Source organism: Festucalex cinctus, chromosome 20, assembly GCF_051991245.1.
Source record: "Festucalex cinctus isolate MCC-2025b chromosome 20, RoL_Fcin_1.0, whole genome shotgun sequence".
NCBI classification, from domain to species: Eukaryota; Metazoa; Chordata; class Actinopteri; order Syngnathiformes; family Syngnathidae; genus Festucalex; species Festucalex cinctus.
Window position 1 is genome coordinate 11,718,774 of NC_135430.1, and position 13,595 is coordinate 11,732,368.

Below are 13,595 nucleotides of genomic sequence, written 5' to 3' on the forward strand. Positions count from 1 at the left end.
CGTATGTGAGTCTGTGGTGGCTGTTTAGTCACACACTATCATCACTGTACAGAAGAATTATGAACAGAATATGTCATTGAGATCAGTCTATTTATTGCAGCATTTTTGATGTTAGCTTTGTTGTTTTGTTTTACGCTTGTGCGTGATTGTGTTGTGTACTTTTGCCGCGTGGATGTCTGTACGAGTCCGACGGCACCCTAGCGATTAAAACGTGCGGGGTTGAAAACAAAGGAAAAAACTGGTGTCTGTTGTTGGACTGGTCTCTCCGCATGCCACACATAGTTTTACAATGTGACCTATAAATACCTCGTAGTTGATGAAGAAGTCTTAAATGCTCAAAAATGGGATGTAAAGATAAGAGTTGTGTTGTACATCATGAGCATTTGTAGGTTTTATTAATGTTTACAATTGTAATGTGGACCGGATCACATGCGCTCAGGGATTTAGTGTTGCCCACGGGCTATAGGTTTGAACACCCCGCCGCCTGTTCAAAATGGATTCCTCCACAAATGTCTCCAATGAGCATTTAGTGAGTCGACTACGTGCTTAAAGGTATGAGCTACACCTGCGGGCTAAACAAAACATTTCAATGAACACACAGAGCGGTAAGCTTTCCCGCAAATAAGACAATTTTAACTGGTAGTGTTTATCTCGTCACGCCAACCTGGGTCCACTCCGAATCAGGTAGGTTATTGTCACAGTCGTCAAGGTGTTTTTAAATGCACCACCCTCGCAGTTTTGTTGGAGTTTAGATCCACGTGGAGTGATAACTGTCGCCTTTTACTGATAAAGGTGTTTTGAGTCTACGCTGAAAATGTCAAACATACCAAGTAGCTACTATCGAAAACATGGCGGAGCAGGCGTACCAAAACTTAATGAATTACATTTTTGTTGTTTTTTTTTTTTGCCCAATTTATGTTCAAGCGATAAAAGCAGTAAATAACGGCAATTTATTGTACATCACGACCATGTAAACATACGGTGTTTGTAACTTAGAAATATCTGGACTGTACAGGAACCATATTGTTCAGTGAACCTTTGCATCGAGTTTTTTCAGGAGCTGACAGAAGATGGGATCCCATTTTTTTTTTTTAATCCAGTAATAGGCGACTTTTTTTTTTTATCCATCCATCCGTTTTCTTAAATGTTTATTCATTCTATCCTAAATTATTTGATTTTTGTGCTCAGTTAACTACATTAAAAGTGAGTTTTGGCACCATCTGCTGGCATCGTGCATGAATTCAGTAGCTTAATTGATGCAAAAATATACGTTTTCCGCCATCTAGTGGAAACTACAGTGTCAAGTCATCCAGTTACAATAGCAACATAGTTTTTTGTTTTTTGTTTTTTAATTTATTTAAGTCGTCCGGGGGTCAATTACTTGTAGATTTCGCTATTTTCACTCACTTATTGCTAGGCAGAGTGGGGCAAAAACATAATATTCCGGGCCACTCATGGTCACCTTATGACCATGCAATCAGGTAGATCTGCTTGGGCACGCCCAAATGCAAACAGGTTGAAAGTGTAAAGGTTTCTTGAGAGTGAGTGAGTGTGCATGTGTGTGTATGCATGTTTTTCCATGCAGTCAAACCAGTTGGGCTGCAGTTCTAATGAGTTCCCTCAGGGCTCTGCAAAATGTTTGATGACATTCACTTTAGAACTCATTAGACAGAAGTGTCCAAGTCCCCCACGGTGTCAAAACAAAAAGCTCACACAACTAATAGGATCACACACACCAAAAACTTTTTGTTTTTTATTCGTGTACAGCGTGCCAGATCAGATGGACCAGCCATCAAACTCGTCTGGCGTGGGAGATGACAACACGGATGAGACCACATCGCTGTTAGAGGGCGAGGGGTCTGTTGAGGATGGAGGGGAGGTAATGATTTTTATTTTATTTTTTAAAATGGGGGCCGGGGAGGGGGAAGCACAACAAATATTGTCGAGTGGAGTAAAACTTGCAAAATGTATGAGTGACTTTATTTTTATTTTTATTTTTTTTAAATTGTTTGTGTTTGGCCTCCAGAGCGACATGTGATAAAGCGTGGGGGGGAAAAAAAATAAAAAAATAAAAAATAAAAATAAAATCAAAAACAAGTTTGTGCATTTTTGTGATACAGAAAAGGAGCACGCTACAATATTGTTCTTTACAAAAAGTATGAACATAATGAAACCGCAATATTAGTCATATTTTGGAGAGAATAAAGAATATGTATGCCCCTGAATATATTTGTTCAAATATCCGTTGCTTGGTTCACTGCGAATATCGGTGCTAATGGTTAGCATGTCAATGCCTCTTTGCGATGTAAGTTAGCATTAAGCTAAGTGGACTTTTGTAAGGCAAAGCATTATTTTAAATGCACAACGGGACTCGTGGCTTGACAAGTAGCGCGACCCCATGTTGTCATGGCAATGAAAGGCATACTCGGCATTGGCCCCACAGTAGACGGGTGAGCTTTGGCTCCTATGTATAAGACACGACCACCTCACAAAGCAGGCGCCCTTAAGAAGAAAGTGAAAAAAAGTCTTATGACAAAAGTACGTCACAGACAATTAAGACACCCGGGAGCGCTTATTAAAATTTGTTTTGTCTTTCAGAGCTCGGACAACCTGACAAACTGTATTATCGCACCTCAACGCCCCGTGACCACCTATAAACAGAGGTGTGATGAGTTCCGGAGGTTGTTTAAAGACGTGGTGAACTCAGACAGACTGCTGCTTGGTGAGTGTCACTGAGGCATTTCTCAAACATCCATTTCTTTTATATATATTTTTCTACAGCGCCAGTCTTCATAAGGATGGTGGGTTAGCTGGATGAGCACATGCTGTGCCATTCACACATTTGAACAATTTAGAATCTTTAATGAATCTGTGTGTTTTTGGAATGTTGGAGGAAGCTGGAGTAACTAAAAACCCACACAAGCAAATGCAAACTTGACACAGGCTGAGAATCAAGGTTAGCAACTCCAGTTAGCCAAGGAATTTTCCATTGGGATTAATTGTATTTGAGAAGAATTTCTTATTCAGATTTAAGGCAATGTAACATTTTATTAACTCAAAATTACTGCTAATGTACTGTAATGTGAACATAATATGAAACACTATTACTACTGTTGACTAGCTAGCTAGTGACAAGCAGCTAGCTAGTGTGTGGTTAGGTTAGTGCAATGAGTCCTACTTGCATCACAGTATTGTTTAGCATCAGCAGAAATTAAGCTAAATTAATTTATTAATAATTTTAAAAATATGCCACCCACTTTTTCTATCACGGGAGGGGAGGTGGGGGTTGCGGTGAAATCGGTTAAAATCGGAAATCTAATTATTGTAGAAGCTAATTTCAGGCCACACATGGTAAGCAGGATCTGATGTTTTTGTTGTCATTTTTCATGCTCCGTGTTCTTTCTCAGATTGCCCGTGTGCTCTCCAGCGAGACATACTCCTGCAGGGACGCCTCTACCTCACCCACAATTTTCTGTGTTTCTACAGCAGTCTCTTCTATGGCACGAAGGTAATCGGATGCAAGGGTAGAGCAGAATGTGATATTTTCCACACACTTGAATGAGTGAATTAAGAATCGTTCCCTCCCTACACGCATGTCGACCTGCCATGCGCTGAACAAAATGCAACTAAATTGGACAGTCGCAAACAAAGACATCATAATAATCAGATTTTTATTTTTTAATGTGTCCCCTGACTGATCTGTAGATTAGCCTGGCCCTCAAAGACATCAGGGAAATGACCCGGGAGAAATATGCACGAATAATACCGAACGCCATCCAGATCTGCACCCAGAAGGAGAAGGTGCGACTATCTCAATCTCAAATCATTACAGAGAGCGACGACGGAAATTTATCTGGGGCGCGATCAGTGATTTGTGTTTCGGTTTTCACCCTCCCTTCCCCTCACACACCCACACACAGCTCTTCTTCACTTCCTTGTCGGCGAGAGAGAAATGTTTCAACGCGGTTTTCCACCTGTGGCAGCACACGCTCGTCGACAAGGTAAAGCCCACTACAGCCAATTTAGTCATGCTAAGGCACTTTTTTATTATCTCCACCAAGGAAGTTGTCAGTTCTCACATGATGCTGTTCTTTGCACTGCTATCTATTTTTATTTTTTAACTTAAAAATTGTAATGCAACAACTTAACTGCTCCTGCAGCGAGGTGGAGACTGTGGCGTAAAGTACAACAGACTTGGCTAATGTTAGCAACTTCGCATGTTTGATATATTTTTTTTTTTTTTACATTTGTATCCAGTGTTACAATGATGAATTTGCATGACCAGTACTCGTTTACGTCAAACATTTTGTGGTACCTACTTTTGCCAATGGAGGAGTGTTAATAGTGAGTAGAGTCAAGTAGGTACAGAATGGAAAAAGGATTCATCTCAAAAACTGTATGTTTTGGCATGTACCTTGCTTTTGAAGTCCTGGCTCAGTATATATTAAGGAAATGAAATAGAGAATTAAAACTGCATCTTAATGACATTTAAAATGAAACAAAAAAAAAAAAAAAGGAAAATTCTCCATTAAAGGAAACATTCTAAAATACAAGTAAAATCTAAATACAATTACAGTACATTAAAATAAATAAAAATATATCCAATAAAATCAAATATTTAACGTAACAGTTAATTTCACTAGTCCGCATTATTTAAGTTGACGAATCATCATAACGTGTTTTTGGCATCTTGTATTCCAGTCGTTATACAGAAAATTTCGACTCGCCCGTCTACTGCCGTACTCCAGATGAAACAAACGCGCAGTTGAGCAGTGAACTGTCAAAGAAGATAAGCTGATTGTGGAAGAGTGTAGCAGTTAGTCTCCAATCACCGCTGGTCTTAGGATTCAAACCAGCAGTATTTCGGGTCTAAATATCAATTATACCATCGATTAGTTGAACAACACTTTGCGGAGGCAGGCAGTGTCTTTATAGTCTTCGTAATCAGTCGTATTACGTAAAATTCTAAACTTTGATATGCAGCACACCTGCGCAGCATTTTAGTTCATTTTTGTTTGTTTTTTTTTCTTATCTGTACTTAGAATTTTTAAAAAAAATGCAGGAAATTGATTTTATAAAGGAACTCATGGCATACTATCAGGTTTTTGTTTTTTTGTTTTTTTTTCCCCTCCAACTGAAATCCAGAGAGTGCAATGCGACTTTACACTGACCATCAGCACTTATCTTATCGGCCCAAAGTCCAAATGAGAAAGCTCCAGCTGGAGTCGTGCTGGTTTTAAGGTTATCGGTGTTATTGCGCACAGCAGCATGAGGGGATGATGTAAGTTACATGAAACATTTCACCCACAAACGATCATAAGGGGGCTCATAACCTACAATTATGTGGTCACGTGACAAAAGAAGGCATCCTCATTAACAGTTTTAATGTTTATGTCCTGTAAATGTTTTACATAGAAATATTTATTGTAATTATGACATTACAACTGCATTGGCATGGGTGAGTGATGGACTGTGGTGCATTTTGGCTCACGTACAAATCTAGGATACATATGGTGAATTTATGCTGCCCTGTTGAGTTGGCCTCTGTAGAAGAGATGCAGTGTTGGGGTCTGGGGAATGATGGGAAAGAGAAGTTACACTTATTGTAAACGTGGAGAGGAAAAGGTCAAAGCACATTTTCAAGAGAACGGAAAAGAGGAGAAACGAGCAAAGGATGCAGGTATGAGGACAGCTTTTAGCGACTAAAGTATGTTGTTGTTTTATGGGGGAGGGTTCCAACTTAAATTCTACCGTAACCTCTCATGTAATGTTTATGAGTGTAGTACTTTAGCCTTTCGCTAATTTACCGTATGTGCCTCCCGCCAAGATTTTTTTTTTTTCCCAATACAATATCATTAGATAAAATAAGGGCATTCTAGTTTGTTGGAAACGTATTATTAGAGGGAAATTCCCACCTATTAATTAGCCTCTCGCTAACATGCTTGGGTGGTTAATTTTTTACATTATTTCAAAATGAACTGTAGATCAGCTGAAAATTCTATAGCAAAAGCTCTGATGACAGAAACTGTGCTGTTTTGCTGTGTATTCATGCTCTTCCAGTTTTGATAGTTGAATAATATGCAACTGTTAATTTACATGCTCAGTTCATGAAAATAAAATAAAAGGCCCTCAGCATTTGCGTGCAAATGTGCTGTACCTAATGCAGTGACCATCTATACATTGTAAATGTGTTTATTATGCCATTACACAGTTGACAGTTTATGTCGTCATATGCTGGAGTAGCATGTTAGCCCACTTGGGTGTGTGTCTGTGGGGATTTGGTCCGTTTGGAGATACAAAAACACCCCAATGTAAAGTTCATTGACCTCAGGTGTTTCCGCAAAAAAAAAAAAAAAAAAAAAAAGGTGGGGGCGGCGTAATTTACATGTGACACAAACACTCGGGGGAATCCTGAGGTACTTTTAAAAAGCGATACTTCTAAAACAAAAATAAAAATAAAAAAGTTAGTGTCATCGCGGAAGCAAGCTTTCCGGGTTTTTTTTTTGAAGCAAGTGAAGTGGGTGGTGCGGTGCGTCTCCACTTCCGGGAAGTAAGGGCAAGTGTTTTATTTATTTGTTTATTGAATTTCACGTCACACTTTTACCGCGCGTCGAATAACAGTGGCCGTGGGGAAAATGACCTCCAGCAAGTAAGACTTTGATTAACTATTGTGGCGTTAATGTTGGGAGAACAGCGTTCACGCGAATGTGCGTCGTGTTGCGTTTAAAGTTCAGATACTACTGAGAGACCGTTTGAGTGTTGACACTGTTGCTTTCCGGACCATGCGTAAAACCTGAAATTCTAGCATTAGCTCTCAAAATGCCTCTAAACATTTTTTGAAACTGAGAAATAAACGTCAGTTTCTTTACATATCCAAAAATGTATGTGTAAAATGCTAAGAAGCAAGTAAAGTAACTGTAAATGCTTAGTGACAGCCATTTACCCAAATGCAATTTTGTCGAATAAATAAATAAATTACAATAAAACGTGTTTATATACTATATATACTACTATACTATATACCATAATACTATTGTATAATGCTGACAGACATTTACGTTATAATGCAATTTTGTGTAAATGTTAGTGTTTCTTCCATTACCAGCCGCTGACCAACACCGAAGTTTGGCAGATGGTCAGGCAGCACTATGGAAATGAGCTGGGTCTGAGCCATGAGGAGATAGAGAGCACACAGTTTCCTGCAGACATAAGCATGCACAGCAGGTAAGCGCATTTATTGTTTTTTTGAAAAGCTTTGAACAATAAAAATGCAGACAGATGACAACGGTGCATTCCAACTTATGGATTCAGTTCAAATGTACAAATTTGGTTTGGAACAGAGGCTGAATAAAGTACGCTACGGTTTACTGCATTGTGCTTGTCCGGCTTCGGTTCTTTCCACATACAAATGCTGGGCATATTTTACAGGGGTGGCTAATAAACCCTGTGAAACAAGCACACATTTTGTATTTTTATTTTTTAGAACTGTAGTGTAACTGCACAAAAGTACCTAAAAATGTCATATTTTACAGCGAGGTATCGTGATACTTTCTATTACCATTTTTAGCATACAACCATAAGTTAGACATCTAGTTGAATAAATAAAATCCTCCACTTTGTATGTATTTGCTAAACAAAGCAGCAGCACCTACGGAAGCCATTTGTTTTGGATCCAGGAGTTTTTGAAAAATCTGCGCAGTGCCGGATATATGCCTCCATCAAATCGGTGCCTGTGCTATCCACTAATTCCCTCAATGTTATTCAATGAGTTAACTATTTGAACCGTCTTTTTTTAATGTTTTTTTTATTATTTATTTTTAATTTTTTATTTTATTCAAACAAAACCGCACCAAGGGTGAGAAGCTCGGTCATCCGGGAGGGCCTCAGAGTCGAGCCGCTGCTCCTCCGCGTTGAGAGGAGCCAGCTGAGGTGGCTCGGGCATCTGGTCCGGATGCCTCCTGGACGCCTCCCTGGGGAGGTGTTCCGGGCATGTCCCACCGGCGGGAGGCCCCGGGGACGACCCAAGACACGCTGGAGAGACTGTCTCTCGGCGGGCCTGGGAACGCCTTGGGATCCTGCCGGAGGAGACATTGTTTTTTGTTTTTTTGTTTGTTTTTTCCCCAATTGAAATTTGACCAAAAAAAAAGAAAAACCTAAAAAATTGCAAAAGTTATGGAAGTCAAATTTAAACGATTTAAAAACAGCACAAATAAAAAATTCGGAATAGCTGTCCTCAACTTGCAGCACGGTGGACTAGTGCTTTGCAATTCTGTCTCACAGCTCTGAGGTTAGGGTTCGAAAATTGTCTCGGGCATTCCTTGTATGTTTGTTTTGAGCGACTTGTGATTCTTAATGTCCGTCCATCTGCTGGCCTGCAAGGCACGGTGGTGACGACTGCTGCTTTCCAAAGATGGAGAGGACGTCCTCGCTTCAGCTTCTCCCACCTGAGCTGCGATCCTTGGAAAATGAAGAATTTTTATCCACCACCAGTTCGCAGAAGTCTGCCCTTGAGGTAGTCGAGCAACACGGGGATACCTCCGTGCAAATAATTCTCTCTGCTAACATTTTGCAGTGTTGTCGAACAGGAGGAGCGCCGCATCTCCGTGTCTCCGCGCCGCAGTCCCATTCCATCTATGGACCGCGTGGAATTGGAATTATCCACCAAATCTTTGCCACTTCCCCCAGAAGAGGACGCCGTGACTCAGGAGAGCGGATCGGAAAGCGTGGAAGAAGGTAAGGGAGGAGCTTATGTTCTTACAGTAGGGGTACAGTAGTTCACCGATTTTAGGGGAGGGGAGCAATCAATATAACATTAGTTGACTTGGTGAGTGATGTGGATGTCAGGCAATGGCAGTGTCGAGTTGGCTGTTGCGTGCGCAGCGTTAACTGGCTAACCATCATCCAGTCTGCGTAGTCTTGTTGTAAATTGTACACGGATGAAAGGACAAAAATTCTGTCAATGTGGCATCACACTGTTTCTATTTTGTGGTGAACTAACGTCCTGTCCTTTCCCCAGTTGGGCGAAATGGCCTGCCGAAGGAGCAGGGTCGCCTGTACCTCAACAAGGTCTTCCACGTGAGCGCCAGCCGAATGTTCGACCTGCTCTTCACCGAGTCCGCCTTCATCCGCCGCTTCATGAGCGTGCGCAAGATAACCAGTGAGCGTTCCTCCTCGCCACACTCCGCAAACCCGTGCTGCGCTCCCGCCTTGCAAAATCGCTGTCGTTTCCAGATCCGAGCTTTGCAGCGTGGCAAAAAGACCCCAATGGGGATATGAAGAGGAGCCTGAATTACACCATAACCATCAGTAATCCTCTGATTGGCAAATTCTCCACAGCAACAGAAAAACAGGTGTGTTAGAGGTTGTGTGACGTCAGATTATTATTAGTTTTTTTTTAAGATGACAATGTGATGAGTTGATATCGAGTAGCGTGGCTTGGATGACTAACAATTCCGTTCACTTGTCAGACGCTGCACAAAGAGTCTCGTGACGGTCAGTATTACCTGGTGGACTCGGAGGTGTACACACACGATGTGCCCTACCACGACTACTTCTACACGCAGAATCGCTACTACATCAAAAGTCACACCAAGCGCAAGTGTCGGCTCAAGTAATACGTTTTAAGATCAAGCGTCCAAATGTGCGCATTCGTTATTTTTAAAGACATTTTAACACCAGACATCTCTGGGTGTTTATTTTGTGCTGTTAGGGTGTATACGGATGTCAAGTACAAAAAGCAGCCGTGGGGCCTGGTCAAGTCCTTCATCACTAAGAACTCCTGGAGCGGCATTGAAGATTATTTCAGACAACTAGGTGAGTAAAGCCTGCATTATGTTTATTATTTTGTTTAGATAGCTATTTAACTACAAGTACAAGGCTGTGATTGTACAAATATTTTACTAGTTCAAAGCAGCCTGAAGAAAATAACAAAGAACGTATTTGTATTTTTTGTTTTGTCAAGAAGAGAGGGAATTCCTATGCAGTTAAATAAGTGAATCTACTTTATTTTAGTTTATTTGATAATTAAAAAGAAAAATCACATTTAATGTCTATTCCATACGTTTTACTCATTTATTTATTATTTTTTTAAACTTCATATATCATGTTTTATAAGGGAATTTTAATTTATTTGATTGGTTCCATTTTTTTGTTTTATTTTATTTATTTATTTGGTCCAGATTGTACATTTCACTTTCATTTGTTTTTATTTTTTTGTTTTGCTACTAACATAAATCGATAAATTTGATTTAATCTTAAATTTTTCTTACTTTACAAATTAGACTTTAAAAGGACAATTTTATACATTTTCATTTATGTATTATTTTTTGTCTTTGTATCTGTATTTTTGAATTTGACAGTTTAATAATTTTTAGATCGAATTTGTACATTTTTGTTCTGTAATCAACAGTGAACTATTCATTCGCTGACTCGCATGCCCCTCGCCAGGCTAGGTTCCACCTTTTAAAGCCACACACAGTCAAAGTCACATATACTACAGTGTAGAACGTGAGGATGGCGACTCAAGTAGACAAAAATGATACCTGCACCTCACACACACATTTTATATTGGTATTATTTAATAATTGATGGTATAATTGTTTCTAAAAATATCGACGAAATATCGAAAATTAGAGCTTTTTGAATACATTTTCCACATCTTAACACTCTCACAAATTGTAGTCAACTGCTGATGTGCATTCATATCCAGAGACAGAACTTCTGGAGGAGGAGGCCGAGATCAACCTTGGAGTGGTGGCGGTCGGTGCGCCGCGGCGGAGGTGGCGGACTTACAGTCGAACAATGCAGGAGCACATGAAGCCTAAAAAGCATTTGGGCCAAGCGCCCGACGAACAAGGAGACAGCAACATGGGTATGACATCATTGTCATCATATCAGATGTCACAGCATCATTATTGTTGATAATATATAATAGAAAATGTCAATGGAATGCCAGACAGTTTATTAGGTGCAATTAAACTTCTATCGTTTGATCACGGATTGGACAAAAATGCTCCTTACTGGCAATCCGCTTGTCGCTAATCTTTATATTCAACAAATCATTGCAGCTTTGCTTACCTTACTAGATTAGAGAAATGGCCACTATTTAAGGAAATATTGTGCTTTTAATTTGTCTGGAAAGAGGTACAAAATTAAAAACCCCGATAGGTACAATTATAATTTCCAACGTTAACTGTTCAACCTGCAGTATTGATGAGTGCGCAAAATGCAGTCGCTCATGTTATGATTGAACATGTTCATGCAGCCGCTGGTGTTTTGTCTGACGCGGTTTGTAATTATCTTTCAATGTATGAACCTTTTTCTTCTTGTCGTTCAGGCCTGACGAAGGGGAGCAGCCCGTACAAATGGAACATCTGGGCCACGGTGGCTGTAATGACTCTGATGTAAGACAACACGCTGAGCACCGATTGCAATTCTTCCTGTATTGTGTTTCCTCTTTTAATTGCTGCAGCAAGTCGGGACATGTTGCTCACAAACACACCAACCACAACAGCACAAATCCGATTTTTAGACAGTGACATAGGTTGAAAGTGGCTCTAAATCTTCCTCCAGCCTTGCTTCCAAGTCACGGGCAGAGAAGCACAGCGTAAGTCGGCTCTTTTTCATTTCAGTCTGCTGATCCTGATGGTACTAAATGTGGGCTTGTTCTTCAAGTTATGGGCCATGGAGGATGTCGCCCACCGCATGTACCTGACGACAAAACATCGGCTGAGGGAGAGGACCGAAGCTAGGTTTGTTTTGATGTTCCTCCGCAGTTGATATTACGGTTTTACATGTTATGAGACCACTGTGTCGTAAACAGCATGACGCCTGAGTACACTTCCAGGCACGGTCTACCATTCAGGAGCAGAGAGGAGGCGCAGCTGCTCAGAACTGTACTGCAGGACTCCATCAATCTTTTAGAGCAGGTAGTTATACTTTGCAAATTAATTGCATGTACGTATTTTAAAATACCAAAATATATAAACTTAGTCTTTTTCTATAGTTACATGATTAAATGTAACTTCTCCGCACTTCTTTCTTCACAGCTCCGCCGTTCTCTGATGCTACTGCAGCAGAACTTTGCATTGACCAATCAGACAGTTTCACAGTGACATAGGGTGGGCGTTAAATGTCAACCCGACCATGTTTTTATTGCTCCCGACTGACCTCTCGAAATGTGCCTTTTGTGTGAATTGCACGCAAAACTAAGTGTAAATGTTTTATTTGATCGTTTTATTGTCAGAAAGTGGATCATTATTTAACAATATCTTTGTTTACAAGTTTGCACATTTTTAATTTTTTTTCCCTTGACCCCAGGATGTTTTTTGTTTTTTTTAATTATTTAATTTTATTTTTTTATTTTATAAATTGGATCATTCGAGTCTTATTTTTGCATTTTCCCCACTGTTTTGTTAAATACGTTCTGCACTCTGCACGTCATAAATGCATGTTTGCTTACCACCATTTTGATAAATGTTTGTTTATATTGTTGCCTTCATTGTTCTATTTTAGCCATTTTGATAAATTTATTTCCCTGATCAATAAATGATGATTCTTGCTATCAAATCAGAATAATTTTGATACAAAGCCGAATTAAATTGCAATTATCTATTTTCTGCAAGGAACGGGGGATTTCTAATGGGCGTTTTTAAATATTTTATGAGAAAGAAGAAAAATCAGATATCCCAGTACAAGAAAAACGTTTTGATATTACAAAATGTATTTTTATAATGTGAGAAAAGCCAAAATATTTTCAGGGGGGCGGAGAAATAACATTGCAAAAGTTATTTTCCAAGATTAATTTAGCCATTTTTACATGGGGGGCAATAGTTTAATGAACGCACAGAACATTGTATTTTTTTTTTTTTAATACAAGAAAAAAACAACACAAATATACACACAAAAAAAAGAAGGTAATTATGCTTTTATTTTGATGAGGGATTTCTCTTTAAGGGCAAAACATAGTAGGGGGAAAAAAATCACAGTCAGTAAAAGAAAAGTATGAATGTTATGAAACGCATTTTTTTAATGAGAAAAATAAAACTCAAAAGTTGTACAGTAATTTTACACGCTTTGGAGACGTCGGATTTTTATGACAAAAATTCTTGCGGATACGCAAGTCTGTGTGACGTCATTAATTTAGTACGTGACAGAGGAGGCATGCCGAAAATAAAGAGCCGCTGAATAGAGCCACAACCAAAATACCGATAGATTTGAAGCCCTGCACTCGGAAGGAAACACTTAGACCACAGCTAATAATGCATTTATTAATTAAAACTTGAAAAGGATGGTGACTTCCGCCAGGCTCTTCACACCGGAAACGCCGCGAGAGTAGAAGTTGAACGGGAGTAGCAGACGTGAGCCAGCTCACTTTTCTGGTAAGTTTGTTGTCTTCCACGTTTTTGGGGGGCGTTATTTGAACAATATCAAGCCTTAAACTGCGTATATGAACTATCGCGCTGACGAGTGGCAGAACCAAGAAGTTTAAAGTACTGAATTGGTTTGGAATTTTTCCCAGTCGCGTTTTGATTGGGTGAGTTGTAGAGATGCAGGAAGTGAACACTTGTCTCGTCTGTGTTTTGAGTAAAATGGCT

At 39.7% G+C, this 13,595-nt stretch overlaps 1 protein-coding gene across 6 annotated transcripts; it reads left to right on the top strand.

Moving 5' to 3' along the window:
- The first annotated feature begins 355 nt into the window (after positions 1-355).
- Positions 356-12,492, top strand: gramd1c (GRAM domain containing 1c). Of its 6 annotated transcripts, none has more exons than XM_077508276.1 (18): positions 356-552; positions 1,768-1,879; positions 2,599-2,722; positions 3,408-3,508; positions 3,706-3,801; positions 3,921-4,001; positions 7,106-7,224; positions 8,380-8,512; positions 8,586-8,733; positions 9,017-9,157; positions 9,232-9,350; positions 9,468-9,610; positions 9,710-9,813; positions 10,709-10,870; positions 11,336-11,402; positions 11,631-11,750; positions 11,822-11,927; positions 12,048-12,492. In XM_077508276.1, the coding sequence occupies exons 2-18, from the start codon at positions 1,781-1,783 to the stop codon at positions 12,111-12,113; spliced, it is 1,929 nt and encodes a 642-aa protein (XP_077364402.1). In that variant the 5' UTR covers positions 356-552; positions 1,768-1,780; the 3' UTR covers positions 12,114-12,492. The 6 variants fall into 6 exon arrangements, 5 of the variants coding, with proteins under 5 accessions (XP_077364402.1, XP_077364400.1, XP_077364403.1 ...); XM_077508274.1 differs by having other exon boundaries at positions 536-684; XM_077508277.1 differs by having other exon boundaries at positions 536-684; positions 11,846-11,927.
- Positions 12,493-13,595: the final 1,103 nt, after the last annotated feature.

Bases quoted from the DNA above. Each gene is read 5' to 3' on its own strand.
- gramd1c (XM_077508276.1), top strand. From the start codon at position 1,781: ATGGACCAGCCATCAAACTCGTCTGGCGTGGGAGATGACAACACGGAT. The intron at 9,158-9,231 runs GTGAGCGTTCCT...TGTCGTTTCCAG, and splicing joins GAGCGTGCGCAAGATAACCA to ATCCGAGCTTTGCAGCGTGG. The intron at 11,928-12,047 runs GTAGTTATACTT...CTTTCTTCACAG, and splicing joins CCATCAATCTTTTAGAGCAG to CTCCGCCGTTCTCTGATGCT.